General features: G+C 33.2%; 1 protein-coding gene across 4 annotated transcripts in view; it reads left to right on the top strand.

Annotated features, from left to right (window-relative positions):
* The window catches only part of LOC136849218 (uncharacterized), a 760,295-nt gene that overhangs the window by 567,963 nt on the left and 175,553 nt on the right, over positions 1-16,779 (top strand). For 3 of the 4 annotated variants that reach the window (XM_067122421.1, XM_067122439.1, XM_067122430.1), the window contains exon 12: positions 10,127-10,363. The exons of the other annotated variant lie outside the window; for it this stretch is intronic. In XM_067122421.1, coding sequence (XP_066978522.1) covers positions 10,127-10,363 — 237 coding nt within the window. The remainder of the gene's footprint in view (positions 1-10,126; positions 10,364-16,779) is intronic. 4 annotated transcript variants of the gene reach the window in all.

Below are 16,779 nucleotides of genomic sequence, written 5' to 3' on the forward strand. Positions count from 1 at the left end.
AGGGTTCGAGGGGCAGGCAAGGGTAAAGACATCTTTCCTAGGTGGAGTTCCGAGCGCTCTCTCTAGCGACGGACGTTGTATCGTCTATTAATAACCTCAGGGATTATGCCTGGGCATCCAGATAGATGGCGCAAAAATCAATCTTCATCATGTTTTCGATATCGAGCATATGGCATCCAGTCGGACCTCGTGGAGGGTTTACCATGGTGGGCGGCGCCAACTTTTTTTTATTTGGCTCCTCCTTTGCCCGTTGTCTGACGCCACCAAGAAGGCATAAAGGCCACCTGGAAACAAGGTCTTAGTCAGTCATTTGAACAGAGAGATAAGGGTTAAAGGATTAACCATTTTGGGGAATGAAGGAGAGGGTTTATGAAGGGGCGAGTGGAAACCCACAGTTCTAGTAATTAAAACAATTGAAATGAATTTTATTTCTTTCTCAGTTACGTTACGGATGTAAAAACGGTTGAGGTTGCTTGCAAAGACGTTCCATTTGTTGCAATGTATACATATATATGTATATGTATACATGTATGCATATACTACATATATGTATATATGTATATTTATATGTATATATATATATAAATATATATATATATATATATATATATATATACTATATATATATATATATATATATATATATATATATATATATATATATATATATATATATATATATATATATATATATATATATATATATATATATATATATATATATATATATATATATATATATATATATATATATTGTTTGTTACGTGAGTGTCTTGGCTGATCAGTTATTGTTTAATTTACGTAATTTTTTCACGGCCCTGCATGCCAAGAATGCACGTAACCTGTCACTTGAAGCCAGGAATTAACCTCAAAGACAGACGTTAATTAACCAAAGGTCGCCAGTTAAGGGTAATTAACCTTAAGAAAGAATATTCAAAGAATAAAGTCTTTATGATAAACGTCACCAACTGCGGACGCAGAAAAAACTCTACTTGTTAAGATGGTATTAAATACAAAGACGCAACCGTTCTCCCCAAACAATGAGAGCTAGGCATAACGAATACCAGAGTATTAAAAATGACTTGCTTGCCTAAATCCCGAGACTTACTGGGATAATTCGGCTAACGCTAAACAATATAATAATTTGGCTTAATCTAGACTTCCATAAAGCATATCCTGTAAGTGGTGGCTGGAGGATGAAACAAAGGAAACGGAAATACAGAAAAGTTATTAGTCAATCGACGAAGCTTGAAAAAGAATCGGACTTACCTTGAACGTCGAGTCGTTTGCGCATACAACGGACACTCGGAAGTCTTGATACTAGCAATCTTCCCAATTGACTAATTAATATAGACGTAGGAGCAAAAGCGGTGTAAAGGGACAAAGGACACCGTTCCGGCACGCTACAGGGCATACTCTCTCGTTCATGGCCTGTCTCTCTCTGACCTCGCTCGCGTTCCCGCAAGGTGACTGGCTGCATCTTTACACGACGCTCCAGGCACTCCGACCTTGACAAAGACATCGCCAAATGCATAGGGTAAAGGGAAAAATAGCTTAAGACCACCATTACTAGAGATTATTGAGTGAAAACCCTCTCTGAGGTTTAGGTCCCTAATGCCATAGGCATATTTTGTTTTTTTGAACTACCCAGCCTATTCCTGCCTATGCGAGGATGCTGTCTGTCTCTGCTGTGATCGTTATTTTGAATTGCCTGGCCTACCTGCGGGACAGAGATGTTCTCTGTCGAGGTCAGTCTTGACTAATATTCCTACACATAAATACATCGAGGGCGAACAGCACTAATATTTATAAATAAATATATATATATATATATATATATATATATATATATATATATATATATATATATATATATATATATATATATATATATATACATATATATATATATATATGTATTAATGTATGTATATTTGTATATATGTTTATATTTGCATATATGTATTATATATATGTATAGATATGTATGTTATGTATGTATTATATATATATGTATAGATATGTATGTTATGTATGTATGTATACCGGGTGTTTTGAAATTAGAGCCCCCTCCCTCCACAGAACAAATGGAAAGTTATGAAGTTTTCTGCTATAGTCTATCTCCAAGTACATTATTTCAAGTTTTTATTATGCTATTTTTCATTTTACATTTCTTGTATTTTCAGACTGAGTGATAGTTAGATACGACTCAAAGGAAATCAGATGGATTGACCGAATCCGGGCTATAAACTTCAGAGAGGCCAGGGATGCTGGTGCATCCTTCATTTCACATTCCTGGATAGCTAACTACATTAAAAAGAGATGAATCCTTTCTTAAAAGAAACTGGAACAAAAATCCATATGACTGTCATTGCAAAAAGAGTGAGAATCTTGGAAGGCCTGAAGTCCTTTCTCAGGAGTCAAAAGACAACATAGCTGAGGCAGTGGGTAGACCAAGAAAGTCTTTACGTAAATTGGCGCTTGAACTAGACACAAAAAGGGGAAAGAAGAGAAGTTATTTTGCTGTATATCGTCAGTTGAAAAAATCTGGTGTCATGCCATTTCCTGTTATCAGCAAGCCCAACATCACTCAGCAACAGAGAGAAGACCGTGAATGGTTTTGTGGCTCATTTCTTAAAAAGTGGTATGAAGCTGACTTTCTCCATGTTGCTACATCAGATGAATTCTTCATTTACACTGTCAGGAAGCCAAATCATAAAAATGACATCATTTGGGCTGCAAAGTTGTATGATATCAGCGATGACGTGTGCTATCGTCAAGTTGTGAAATTTCCTGAATGTTTGGGAATTTTTGTCTGTTTCACAGCCAAACGGTTAATGTGGATCATCAAAGAAAAAGGACAGTCATGGAATGGCGAATACTTCAGAGAAACTGTGCTTACTGGTAGAGTATTTCCTTTCCTCAAAGATCCTGAAAATGTGTTATCTGTTGAAGAAGTCACATTTTTGCATGATAAGGCACCGTGTTTCAGGGCTCTTCAGACACAGGAGCTGCTTCAAAACAGTGGCATTGATTTCTTCTCGTCAAGTAAATTTCCAAGTAGCTCCCCTGACCTTAATGTGTGTGAAAACATTGGTAGTATCTTAAAGGATCGTGTTGAAGCACTGACTGTGAACTGTGATGGTATACCAAGCCTTGACGACCTGCGAAGAGAGGTGACTGAAGTGCTCAGGGAAATGGAGTTTGAGTCTCAGCTTTTTTTAGCGATTTGCTGAAATCATACCCCTCAAGAATGCAGGCTGTGGTACAGGCAGATGGAGGCCACACAAAATATTAAATACTCGGAGAGAAACTTGAATAAATACCTGTTCCAAATTACTTTTGTTGTTGTCCATATCAATTTTAGTATATGCTGTAGAGGGAGAGGGCTGTAATTTCGTAACACCTTGTATATATGCACAAAAATATGTATATATACATTTGTATAATATTTATGTATGTATTTATATATAAATATATATACACATATATATACACACACACACACACACACATATATATATATATATATATATATATATATATATATATATATATATATATATATATATATATATATATATATATATATATATATATATATATATATATATATATATATATATATATATATATATATATATATATATATATATATATATATATATATATATATATATATATATATATATATATATATATATATATATATATATATATATATATATATATATATATATATATATATATATATATATATATATATATATATAATATATATATATATATATATATATATATATATATATATATATATATATATATATATATATATATATATATATATATATATATATATATATATATATATATATATATATATATATGACTTTTTTTATCACATCACCGTGATTCATATTCAATCAGTAAGCTACAAACGTAATATCAATTCGCTCTACCTAAATAATATATTTTCATATATGTTACCGAAGGGGAATTTTAATTGATAATAAGTTAGATATAGTCTGGTGGCTCATATCAGGACTACAGTGGCGCATTTTGGCAGCGTGGGTTAAAATTCATCCACTGTAGTCCTGAAGTTCTTGTCTTCGCTGGTCTTGTGCCAGATAAAATAATTAAAAATTCCCTTTGGCAACATATATATAAAATATATATATATATTGGATATTATAGAAGACGTTGTATATATGATATATATATATATATATATATATATATATATATATATATATATATATATATATATATAAGTCAAAAGTTCCAGGAAAAATTCAATAGACTCTTTATTTAAGGAAATTCAAACATCATTTTTCTACATATCTACCATCTAACTCTATACACTTTTCAAGGCGCTGTTTCCACCTCTGCATCCCTTCTTTGTAGAAATTTGGGGCCTTTCTATTAAACCATGTTGAAACTGCATGTTTAGCAGCATCCAAAGATTCAAACCGGACTCCTCTTAAGTGTTCCTTGAGTTTTGGGAACAGGAAAAAATCTGAAGGAGCAAGATCAGGACTATAAGGAGGATGTGGAAGAGTTTCCCACCTAAATTTCCGTGGGACTTCTCTTGCAACCCTTGATGAATGTGCTGGAGCGTTATCATGATGGAACAAAATTCTGCGTTGCAACTTTCCTCGACGTTTTTAGCCAATGCAGTCTTCAGTTTTTGCAAAACACCTGTGTAGTAGTTCCGGTGATTGTTTTTTGTCCTTCAAGGAAATCAATCAAAGTCACTCCTTTGGAGTGGCAAAACACTGTTGCCATAACCTTCTGGGCAGATCTCGCCACTTTGAACTTCACTGGTGCAGCTGAACCTCTTGGTAACCATTGCTTTGATTGAATTTTACTTTCTGGGTCATATTGATGGATCCAAGTCTCATCTCCAGTAACAATCCGGTCAAAAACTCTGATTCATTTGATTCAATCTTCGTTAAAACTGCAAGAGAAAGTTCAGCTCTTTGATGCAGTTGGTCTTCGCAACGCTTTTGGGACCCAACGTCCTGAAAGTTTACTCAAACCAAGATTTTCATTTAAAACTGAAAATGCGGAACCATGGGAGATCCCAGTTTCATTAGCTATCATATCGATAGTAATCCGACGATCTTCATCCACCAGATTCTGCACCAAAGCCACAATTCTTTCATTTTTGCAGTCGATGGTCTTCCCTCTCTTGGGTTGTCTTTGAGGTCCTCCCGACCATCCTTAAATCGCTTTATCCAATCATAAACAACTGATTTAGATGGAGAAGAATCTCCATAAACTTGTTGCAAAGCTTCAATAATTTTTCATGGTTTCCAATCAAGCTTGGTCAGGAACTTGATGTTAGCTCTAATCTCAAAATTTTTATTTTCCATGGGTTCAAGAAGTTACTTTTCTGAAGCAGATGTTAACACCACGGTAGCAAGAGGATGACTGAGGTAACAAGTCTATATGGATCACTACATCATAGATAATTGTTTACCAAGTATTTGGGTTGTTTCATTCCTGTGTAAATATATCATTCAACAATTTTTCCTGGAACTTTTGACTTACCCTCATATATATTATATATATATATATATATATATATATATATATATATATATATATATATATATATATATATATATATATATATATATATATATATATATATGTTTGTATACAGACACTACCCTGCTTATGAACAATTTACATTCTGGACTTCTGTTCGTATCCTGAATTGTTCACAAGTTGGTTTTTAATATGTAGTGTATAATTTTTGCTGATGTTTACATTACCGAGTTAATTCGGGGGTCATAGATTATCCCCTTCCTTTCAGGTGTTTGTGCAAAAATATGTAACATATTAAGCAGGTTTTTTTTTTATTCAAATTTTAGTTTTGTAAAAGTTAGTATGTAGGGCAAACTGAGGAAGATATTGGACTTGAAATATGTCATGTTTACATTCCCTAGTTAACTCGTAGTCATAAATTATGCTAATTTCACTGTATTTTCAAATAATGCAGCATTATAACGAATTATACTTTGATTGCTAGAGAGGGATAAAGACGAAAATAAAATTTAGAATGATGGAATATTAAAAATTTAGTATTTTTTCCATGCTCCGAAAGTTATGAACTTGGAGAGAATTTTGCATAAGCATCATTTGACATTGAAAGTTCACAAAGTAAACAGTGCACACCACCATCTATTGACAAAAATACGTACTAAACATTTTTTATGGGGAGAGGGAACATTGAAAATGGCAATTCATCAAAGAACGAGTTAAATCTGGAAGACTGAAATACTGTAGGAATTTTTATGAGTATTCTCGTGATTGTAAGAATACATGGTAGTTAGTTATGAAAATACTCAGGATAATCAGGGAAAGGTTTAAAGGAACAGATTCTCCTTCCTCGTATTCTTCTGTTCTTTGCAAAAATTCTTACTAGGAGAAATTAAAAGTAAGGAGGGTACTGAATTTGAAATATGTCATGTTTACATTCCCTAGTTAACTCGGAGTCATAGATTATGCTATTTTCACTGTATTTTCAAATCATGCAGTTTTATAAAGAATTACTTAGGGTGTCGGAAAGATATAAAGAAGAAAATATAATTTAGAATGATGCAACATTCAAAATTTAGCATATTTTCCAAGCTCTGAAAGCTATGAACTTGGAGGGAATTTCGCAGGAGCAGCGTCTGGCATTAAAAGTTCGCAAAGTAAACATGCACCCCGCCATCTATTGACAAAAACGAATAAACATTTTCTATTGGGGAGAGGGAATATAGAAAATGGGAATTCATCACAGACCGAGTTAAATTGGGAAGATAGAAATAAAGAGGATTATTTTACGAACACAAATAGGTATTTTCGTGATTGTAGGAAGAATACGTGGTAGTTAATCACGAGATTACTCGGGATAATCAGGGAAGGTGTTAAAGGAACAGGTTTTTCTTCCTCATATTCCTCTGGTCTTTGTAAAAACTCTTGTTGGCAGAATGCACAGAGTAAAATTTGAACTTGTGACCCTGTCTTTATATCTGTGAATGTTTATAACTTGAATATTCGTAAGTAGGGGTATGTGTGTGTGTGTGTATATATATATATATATATATATATATATATATATATATATATATATATATATATATATATATATATATATATACAGTATATATATTGATTTACAGCTACCACCCTACTTATGAGTTACATTCTGGGCGGCAGTTCGTACCTTGAATTGTTCGTAAGTTGGCTTTTTATATGTAGTGCATAATTTTGTTGATGTTTACATTCCCAAGTTAACTGGGAAGTCATAGATTATACGATTTTCACTGTATTTTAAATCATACAGTACTGCAAAGAATTATTTTGGACACTAGAAAGGTAAAAAGAAGAAAGTAAAATTTACATTCATGCAGCATTCAGAATTTACAGGGTGCCCACGAAAAACCGGGAAATTTTGGATTTACATCATACATTATGTATTTTACACACTGTTGCTAGGCTCAGAGCCAGTACTGCCTAACTTCAGTGAACCTAATGAATGGCCCTCAAAAAGTCCAGATCTGAACGTTATGGATTTGACCATGTGGGGGATTAATGTTACATCAACTTCAGTTACAGAGGAGAGAGGTCACAGATATACAATCCTTAAAAACTCTGTTGATGGAAGCTTGGAACAATATCCTGCTTGAAGTCATCCAAAGGGCAACTGGAAGTTGGCCAGACCTTCTACGTTGTTGTGCAGCTGCCCACAGAAAGCATTTTGAACACATCTAACTTTTGTTTTTTTGTTCTCTTCTAACAATGTTTCTGTTAGCAACAACTGTTTTTTGTTTCCAACAATTAAATAAATTCTACCAAATTTCCTGTTTTTTTTTTTGTGGGGCACCCTGTAGTATTTTTGCCATTCTTTGAAAGTTATGAACTTGGAGAGAATTTCACAGGAGCGGTGTCTGACATTGGAAGCTCATAAAGTAAACAATGCACATTGCCATCTATTGACAAAAATACATACTAAGCGTTTCCTATGGGGAGAGGAAATATAGAAAATGGGAATTGAGAGGAAATATAGAAAATTGGAGTTCATCACAGAACGACTTAAATCGACTTACGTAGGGATATTTTACTAGTATGAACGAGTTTTCTCTTGATTGTAAGAAGAATACATGGCAGTGATTCACTAGAATACTCGGGATAATCAGGGAAGGAGTTAAAGGAACAGGTTCTTCTTCTTCCACATGTTCTAATGCTCTATGCAAAAATTCTTGCTAGTAGAATAGGCGTGCAGAGCAAAGTTTGAACTTGACCCTGTCTGTTCGTATAAATGAATGTTCATAAATATGGTGGTGACTGTACAGTACACACACACACACACACACACATATATATATATATATATATATATATATATATATATATATATATATATATATAATGTATGTCTTATTGCAAGAAGTGCTTGGATGATCATCAACGGCAATTATGGCATCAGCTGCCTGTCAAAAATATATTGATAATAGTATTACTTGGTTATGGGTTGAATTTTCATGTTGAGTAGCGAAGTGTAGTCATACTTAAAGACGGGAATTATTTCATCAGATAGGAAAAGACTACACTCCAAATCTACCAAAAAACAATTTAGCCAATAATGAATTTATGTACTTGATGATAGCAGACAGGTCTGGCACAGTAGTAGTTTTAAATAGATATGATATATGGAAAAATGAACAAACTTTGGGGGCTTTGGTTTGTTATCATTATTCACAAAAGTATCTGATGATGAACTGACAGAAGTTCTGTGCAATACATTGGGGTAAATCGTTCTCTGAAAACACCCAAACAGAATTGGTTTAAAATAGGTAAATTTGAATTTAATTGGAAATATTCTCAAACTTTTGTACAGTTTGGGTAATCCTCTGTCTCCTGTTTTATGCAGTTTGTATGTGGAATTATTTGAAAGAAGGTTATTACATTCGCAGAATATGATGTAATTGAGATATTTTTATGGCATACATAAAGAGCAGTATTTGTTAGGAAACAACTGTAAACACCTTTTTTTTTTTTTTTTGTTAAATAAAGTGAATTGGTCCCATACATAAAATTAACTATGGAAATGAAAAATGACAGTAACCTACCATATTTTGATTACCTAAAATGGAAAAGTATTATTTCGGCTTACGTACATTGTAATTCCATGACCAAAGCAATGATGCAAAGTAATCAAGTTTTCACTTTCATGTTTTTAAGTGTATTATGTATATTAGGCATAAGTATATTGATCATATAATAACTGTAATTAGGAATACATTTAAGGAATTAAAATGTTTCGATTCAGTATTAGACATCGCATTAAGAGTGGCAAAAACACTGAATATATGCCAAGTAGTGTACAAACGTGATCCATTTATTTCAAAACCAATATGTAAATTGTATAGATATTAAGGAATGTAGTTTACTTGGGCTCAGTTGCAAAGGTTTGAGCCCTCTTGTATGGAAAAACAAGATTTGTAACAGGAGCTCTGATGATCTCAGTTTTTTATTCTTGAGTGCCTCGATGGGAAAGGCTGATAACCTTCACTTCTGGTTTGCAGAATGTTGTGTAATAAACAAGTGGGATTTTAAATTATTTTTAAGGAAACTGAATTTCGTGGAGGTATAATGAATTAATTTTGTAAAATCAGTTTTTATCAGTTGTATATTAGTGGGTGGAAAGTGACAGTATTTTTAAAGCATCTGTGGAATTAGTGACTGTTTCCTTAAAATGTTTAAAAACTGTTTACAAATTTTGTTCAGATTATTTCCTGCAGCAGTAACCCTAGTCATGTGAGGCTCTGGTTTACAGGAACTAATTGATTAGTTTGTTGAACAAGCGGAACTTGTATAAAACTAATGATTGCCTGTATTCATATTTAGAGCCACAAAATTTAGTTTGTTTGCTGCTTTATTATACATGGTATATAAAGTAAAGTTAGTCTGAGATGAAACTATCAGGTGTTGCTGTACTTTTAGTATTTCGTATATGTTTACTAGATTGAAATAAGTTAAACAGCAGTGGGTAAGTCAGGGGGAATGTAATAAGATTGGAATATCTTTATAGGATTGGGTCAGATGAGTGTTCTTTTATAACTTTTTATAGTTATTGGACGTGGGAAAGCTGAGAAGAGAGATCCAAGACGTGGTGCATCACCCCTTCCCACTAGTGGGGCTTTAATTCCTGGCAAAGGACCAATGATGATGGGAGGGGGGCCTGGAATGATGAATATGGTACCTCACAACCATGGTCCTCCTGGTCAGCGGCATCCTTCAGTTTCTCTTCAGCCTCCAAACCTTGGCATGCCACGAGGAAATACACAAAATCTGAATACTCTGAGAGGTGAGAAATTTAAGAGAAGTAAGTTTTTCCATGATACTCCAACTATCTGAAGAAAGAATAGAAGTTGCATGGTGGTACACGAGATTCCATAACTTTTATGGTAATTTTCTGATTATGGTCGAAGTTTTCTGACTCACTGTTTTTGGCTTGTATTGTGTTCCCTTTATCTGCAAAATTACTAATAAATTTCCCTATTTAAAGCTAGTGTCCTTCTTTCAGTTTTATTTTGATGTTAGCTACTTATATTCACACTAATTTAAATACTTATGCTGGCACTGTATACCAAGTGTAAAGCGAATTAGTATACCGATTAGAATTTTTGAACAATGTTTTAGTTTTTTGCTGATTTTAGGTGTAAGAAATTAAACTGATCAGTTTCAATCAAGCCTAAAAGGCCATAACTTATCGAACAAGGCTTCCTTGGTAAAGGGCTCCTAACTGTAATAAGAGTAAGAGGCCTGATATTTTATGCATAAAAAACAACAAAACCAGCAGCATAGAATAGTCAGGAAGTCGAGTATTGGTGTAACATTTATTAAACGTTTTAGTAATCAGTTTTATGAAAATGCCAAGGAGACTTAAACAGCTACAGAGTAAGGGTTGTTAAAATCTTTGGCACGCACTGTGTGGTTTGACTTACTGCACTTAAACAGAAAATGGATACTGATGCCCTGCAACGTGAGGAGTAATTAATAATTGCAGCCATATGCACCGAGAGGCATTTAACCTGTTATAGAAAATGTATGGAAAAAGTCTAATGATGATAGTGTAAATCATGCTCATCATTGTTTATAAAACTAACGACAAAGTAAAGGAACCCATAAAGTTGCTGAAATGAAGACAGAACAATATTCCAACAATGGTAAAACAAATTATTTAAAGCATACAGAGGTTGTACATTCACCCTGGTAAGTAAGTAGTCTCAAAAATAAACAATAGTTTTTTGTAGTGGTGCATTGTGTGTATGCTGTGAAGACGAAAGTTGAGAGTTAAAGGTAGGCATATCCTTGTCAGATTCAAAGAAACAGTAAAATTGCTACCCATGTACAGTACAGCAGATCACAGAGTGGGACCATCAGCAAATCAGTAATGTCACAGTTGTTTTGAAATTTAGCTCAGTATCTCACTGACTGCATCACTTACTGAACCACTTCAGTTCAGTTCTCTTCCTATGTTTTTTTTTTAAACCAATCATATGTTTCGCATACCATGGATATGAGTGAATAAATGACAAAAATCATTTAATGATAGAAATTGGATTTGCAACGGTTCCTGACCAAAACTGATAATTTTTCAGTTTCCTCCAAATTATATATATATATATATATATATATATATATATATATATATATATATATATATATATATATATAAAATGAATGGATGAATGTATGTTTGTGTGTTTGTGTTCTAGCATAACTTACAAAAATAATTTAATGATGGAAATTGGAATTGCAACGGTTCCTGATCAAAATAGATAATTTTTCAGTTTTGCTCCAAGTTTATATATATATATATATATATATATATATATATATATATATATATATATATATATATATATAATAAAAATATATATATATATATGTATATATATATATATATAAAATATATATATATATATATATATATATATATATATATATATATATATATATATATATATATATATATATATATAAATGGATGAATGTATGTATGTATGTGTGTTGTGTTTGTGTTCTAGCATAATTTGAAATGGATCGAGCAATGTCAGCCAAACTTTGAAATGGATCGAGCAATGTCAACCAAACTTAGTATACGTATGACTTGCTATCTAGTAAGGAGTACTGTTGGGGTAAGACATCACCAACACCAAAGGCAGTTGTCGTGGGTAGGGCTTCCCTGAAACGGGGCTAGTGCTGCCCGTAGACTTATTAAATAAATACACTCACAAATTATCATACCTCATTTCGGTATACTTATGACTTACTATCTGGAAAAGAATACTGTTGGAGGGTAAGATATCACTAGCACCAAAGGGGGTGGTGATGGGAAGTGGGTGACGTATAAAAACCAAAAACGACAGACGTTAGTGTCTAAACCATAGTTTTTGAGGTCGCTAAGATAAATGATGATACTCCTGAGACCCTATAAGTCGAAGTTCAGCCCCTGATAGGAAGGGGGAGGGGTGAGAAGGAGTGAAATATAAAATGTCAAAAATTCTGGCATTGTAATTGAAACAACAGTCATAACAGGAAAGGGAAAGAGAGAGAGAGAGAGTAGGGGGAGTGTTAGGGAGGAGAAAGAGAGAGAGAGAGAGAGGGTGAGGCAGGGGGTTAAGTGAGAGAGAGAGTAGAGTGTGTGTTAGGGAGGAGAAAGAGGGAAAAACTAAGGGAGAGAGGGAGAGGAAGTGAGAGAGAGAGTAGAGGTGGTGTTAGGGAGGAGAAAAAAGGAGAGAGAGAGAGCGAGTAGTGGTTGTCATTCAGGGTTCTCTTGGGCAGCACCAGGTTGGTCAGCTAATATATATAGTATAAATATATGTATATGTATAATAGTTTTATGTATATATAATATAAATATATATATATATATATATATATATATATATATATATATATTTATATATATACATATCTGTATTTATATATCTATATCTATCTACCTATCTATCTATCTATCTATATATATATATATATATATATATATATATATATATATATATATATATATATATATATCTGTCTTATCAGTATATATCTATATCTATATAAATATATACTGTATAATTAGATATATGATAGATTTGTATAATATATATACACACACACACACACACATATATATATATATATATATATATATATATATATATATATATATATATATATATATATATATATATATATGTGTGTGTGTGTGTGTATAGATAGAGATATAAATATGGCATTTTATGAATTACAATATCACGGTAGATGTTTAATTCATAAAATACTTGACATAAGCTTTTCATATATCATATATATATATATAAATATACATATACAGTATATAGATATGATATATATCCATATCTATATTTATATTATTTGTATATATATAAATATAAATATATAATGTATTTTTGTTACATATATATATATATATATATATATATATATATATATATATATATATATATATGAATATAAGAAGGCCCATAAAACACTATTTAAACGTTGAAACCATATATTTCGGGCACTAGCTTCTGTGCCCCTGTTCACTGGTAGAATATGGACAGGTGGAAAGTTATAATGGTATATATACAAAAACATAAAGGTGTGGCCCTAGGCCTCCGATGTTATGGAGGTGGCGTTTCTTAAGGAGGAGGAGAAAGACCAAATTCCCTAGTGGTTTTTGGCCTCATTAGCTCCCGTTTGGCGATGGATCTGGCGGTCGCGTTTCTTGGGTCATCTTCAGGAGGGGTTTGAGGATTAAGGTGTCGATGTCATCCGATTTCCAATGTCCTCCTGACAGGTTCATATTGTTGGTTTGATTGATGATAGCAGATTCCAGCATCCTTCTTTGTATGGACAGCTACTTTTGAAAACCAACTCCGCCCCACCCAGTTAATGACATGCCCTGTATTTCTGATATGTAGGAAAATTCCCGAACTCTCCGGCGTAACGTACTGATCTTTTGTGCTCTGTTATTCTTTGCGAGAGCGATCTACCTGTCTCGCCCTACGTAGATGTCCTGACAATTACTACACGGCATCTTGTAAACTCCGGCTTCTTCCCTTTGTTATTTAAGTATACGTTAACGGCGAACTCCCGATGGATTTGGGATAATGGAAAATGAAATGATTGTTAGGCCTGAGTTGTTCGAGGCCTTTTGGATGTTTTCATCGACGGAAGCTTTATTTTGTTGTTGAAATCTATTTGTCTGTTGTGAGTGGGACCTCTATAGTATATTTTATTCGCTTTGTTAATAGCCCTCTCGATAATGTGTGGTGGATATAGCAGTTGCGTTAGGTGTTGGCGGATCGTGTTAAATTCTTTATCCAGGTACTCATTTGAACATATCCCAAGTCCTCTGAGGAATAAGTTGCACCCTACCATGATTTTTACGGAGACGTCGTGGTAGCTTAAGAAATGAATGTAGGAGACAGCGAAGGTGGGTTTTCTATATACTGTAAATGCATACCTGTTCTGTTTTCTTATGATCAGTACATCTAGGAACGGCAGTTTTCCGTCCTTTTCCCATTCTGTTTTAAATTTTATGGTCGGAACTAGCGAATTTAGCCTATTAAAAATTCATTAAAGTCCCCAGCTATTGTCCCAGAAAGTAAAGATATCATCTACGTATCTAAGCCAGATCATATTATGGGGTTTGATAGACGACAAAAGTTCTGTTTCGAAATATTCCATGTACAAGTTTGCTAGAAGGGGTGATAGGGGACTTCCCATGCTACAGCCAAATTTTTGTTTGTAAAAATTACCATTGAAAGAAAACACGTTGTTAGTTACACAGAGGTTGATAAGTTTTAAAGTTTTATCCACCTGTCCATATTCTACCAGTGAACAGGGGCACAGAAGCTAGTGCCCGAAATATATGGTTTCAACGTTTAAATAGTGTTTTATGGGCCTTCTTATATTCATATTACACTGTAGTATTACAGGAAAAAGACATTCATATATATATATATATATACATATATATATATATATATATATATATATATATATATATATATATATATATATATATATATATATATATATATATATATATTATATATAATCTATATATATCTACTTATAGATAGATAGATAGATAGATAGATAGATAGATAGATAGATAGATGAGTAAAACCAGTACTAGTACATAAAACATTCTGTATTGAGTTATGACTTCCGTATTCGGAGTGTCTCCCTCCTGAGGGCTGACAGCGAGAGGCGGCGGATGCAGTAACCTTTCACTAGGGGCACTTGGGTTTATCATATATATATATATATATATATATATATATATATATATATGTGTGTGTGTGTGTGTGTGTGTGTAATGTGTACACACATACAGTACATTTATATCAATATTTATATATGTATGCACACATATATAAACAGACATGATTTACATGATATGCACATATATATTGTATGTACGGAGAGAGAGAGAGAGAGAGAATTATAATTATGAAGATTGTCACAATATTTCCAGCTGTAGCGTACAAAGTAGCAGCAGGTGAAGTTGCTTTGGCAAATACAACCATTAAATAGATGCATAAATAAGAAAAGTATATAATTTTATGTTTAGTGTTTCTATCAATATTTTACTTGTGTGTAGTGGATACACATTATCAAAATTTAGTTATAGCTTTGAGATTTACACATTATTCTACCTACAACATAAATTCTGACCTGCGGGAAGATCTTTTGGAGAAGATGTTGATAACAGATTTCATGAAATTATCTGCTGTGTCATCTGAAATACTGTACTTGGGTGAGTATGCACCTTTGCAAGACCATTCATTCTTTCAGAAGCCATTGTTGCTCTCTTGTATAACTTAATGAAATTTTGCGAAGGAAACGTTCGTTCCGCTGTTACTGATGACATAGGTAATGTAACCTGTATTTATTGAAAGAAAACAAGTGTAGACAAAAGAAACAAAGCAAAACTAAAAGAAACAAATACCTGCATTACGAAAGCATACACGCACACACACACACACACACACACACACGCTAAAAATTAAGGGCACAGCATTTCCAGGACCTCTGGTTGTTACTGAGGGAAGGTTTCAATTTTAAAGTGTACTAAAGGCTTTCTACTATTGCCAGCTCCATGGCGCCACTCGCCTAGAGAATGACTCTACAGTAAGCATCGACGGTGATCACTGTTTTCTGCCTGATCCCGTATGGCACTGAGTGGTGCTTTTGCTAAAAGCCTGTTTGTTCTGATAGATTTTCCTAAGTGTTCAAGCCATCGTACACGTGCATGGCGCTTTAACTTTGACTTTAACTTGGGAATAAAATTCTCTTAAAAGCTTCAATAGTATATTTTTAATAGAAAAACTCTCATTACCATAAAAAAAAACATAGTAAAATATAGCACCGCTTTGTTGTCTTTTGAAAGAGAAATTTTCAGGAACAAGAACTTTTCTAGCTGTTTAGCAACATATGTATATATTGAAACCGTTTCTCTGTAGCATTTCTTTTACAAAATGAAATTCTGAATGAAGACTGAAGTATATAACTGGAACAAACGTTTAAGGCACGGGTTACGAGTGTAGAGACAAAATGACGTTTATGCATTATAGGGATGAAGGAAGAAAATTTAGTTGTGAGCCCTGTAAATGATGGTTTCCTGTATAACTGATGTCGAAAAAGTGTTATCGCTGTGTTTACTTACAAGCACGTCAAGCAAAGCTAAAGTGTTATTGTTCTCTACTT

The sequence above is a fragment of the Macrobrachium rosenbergii genome, chromosome 2, assembly GCF_040412425.1.
Source record: "Macrobrachium rosenbergii isolate ZJJX-2024 chromosome 2, ASM4041242v1, whole genome shotgun sequence".
In the NCBI taxonomy this organism is placed as follows: Eukaryota; Metazoa; Arthropoda; class Malacostraca; order Decapoda; family Palaemonidae; genus Macrobrachium; species Macrobrachium rosenbergii.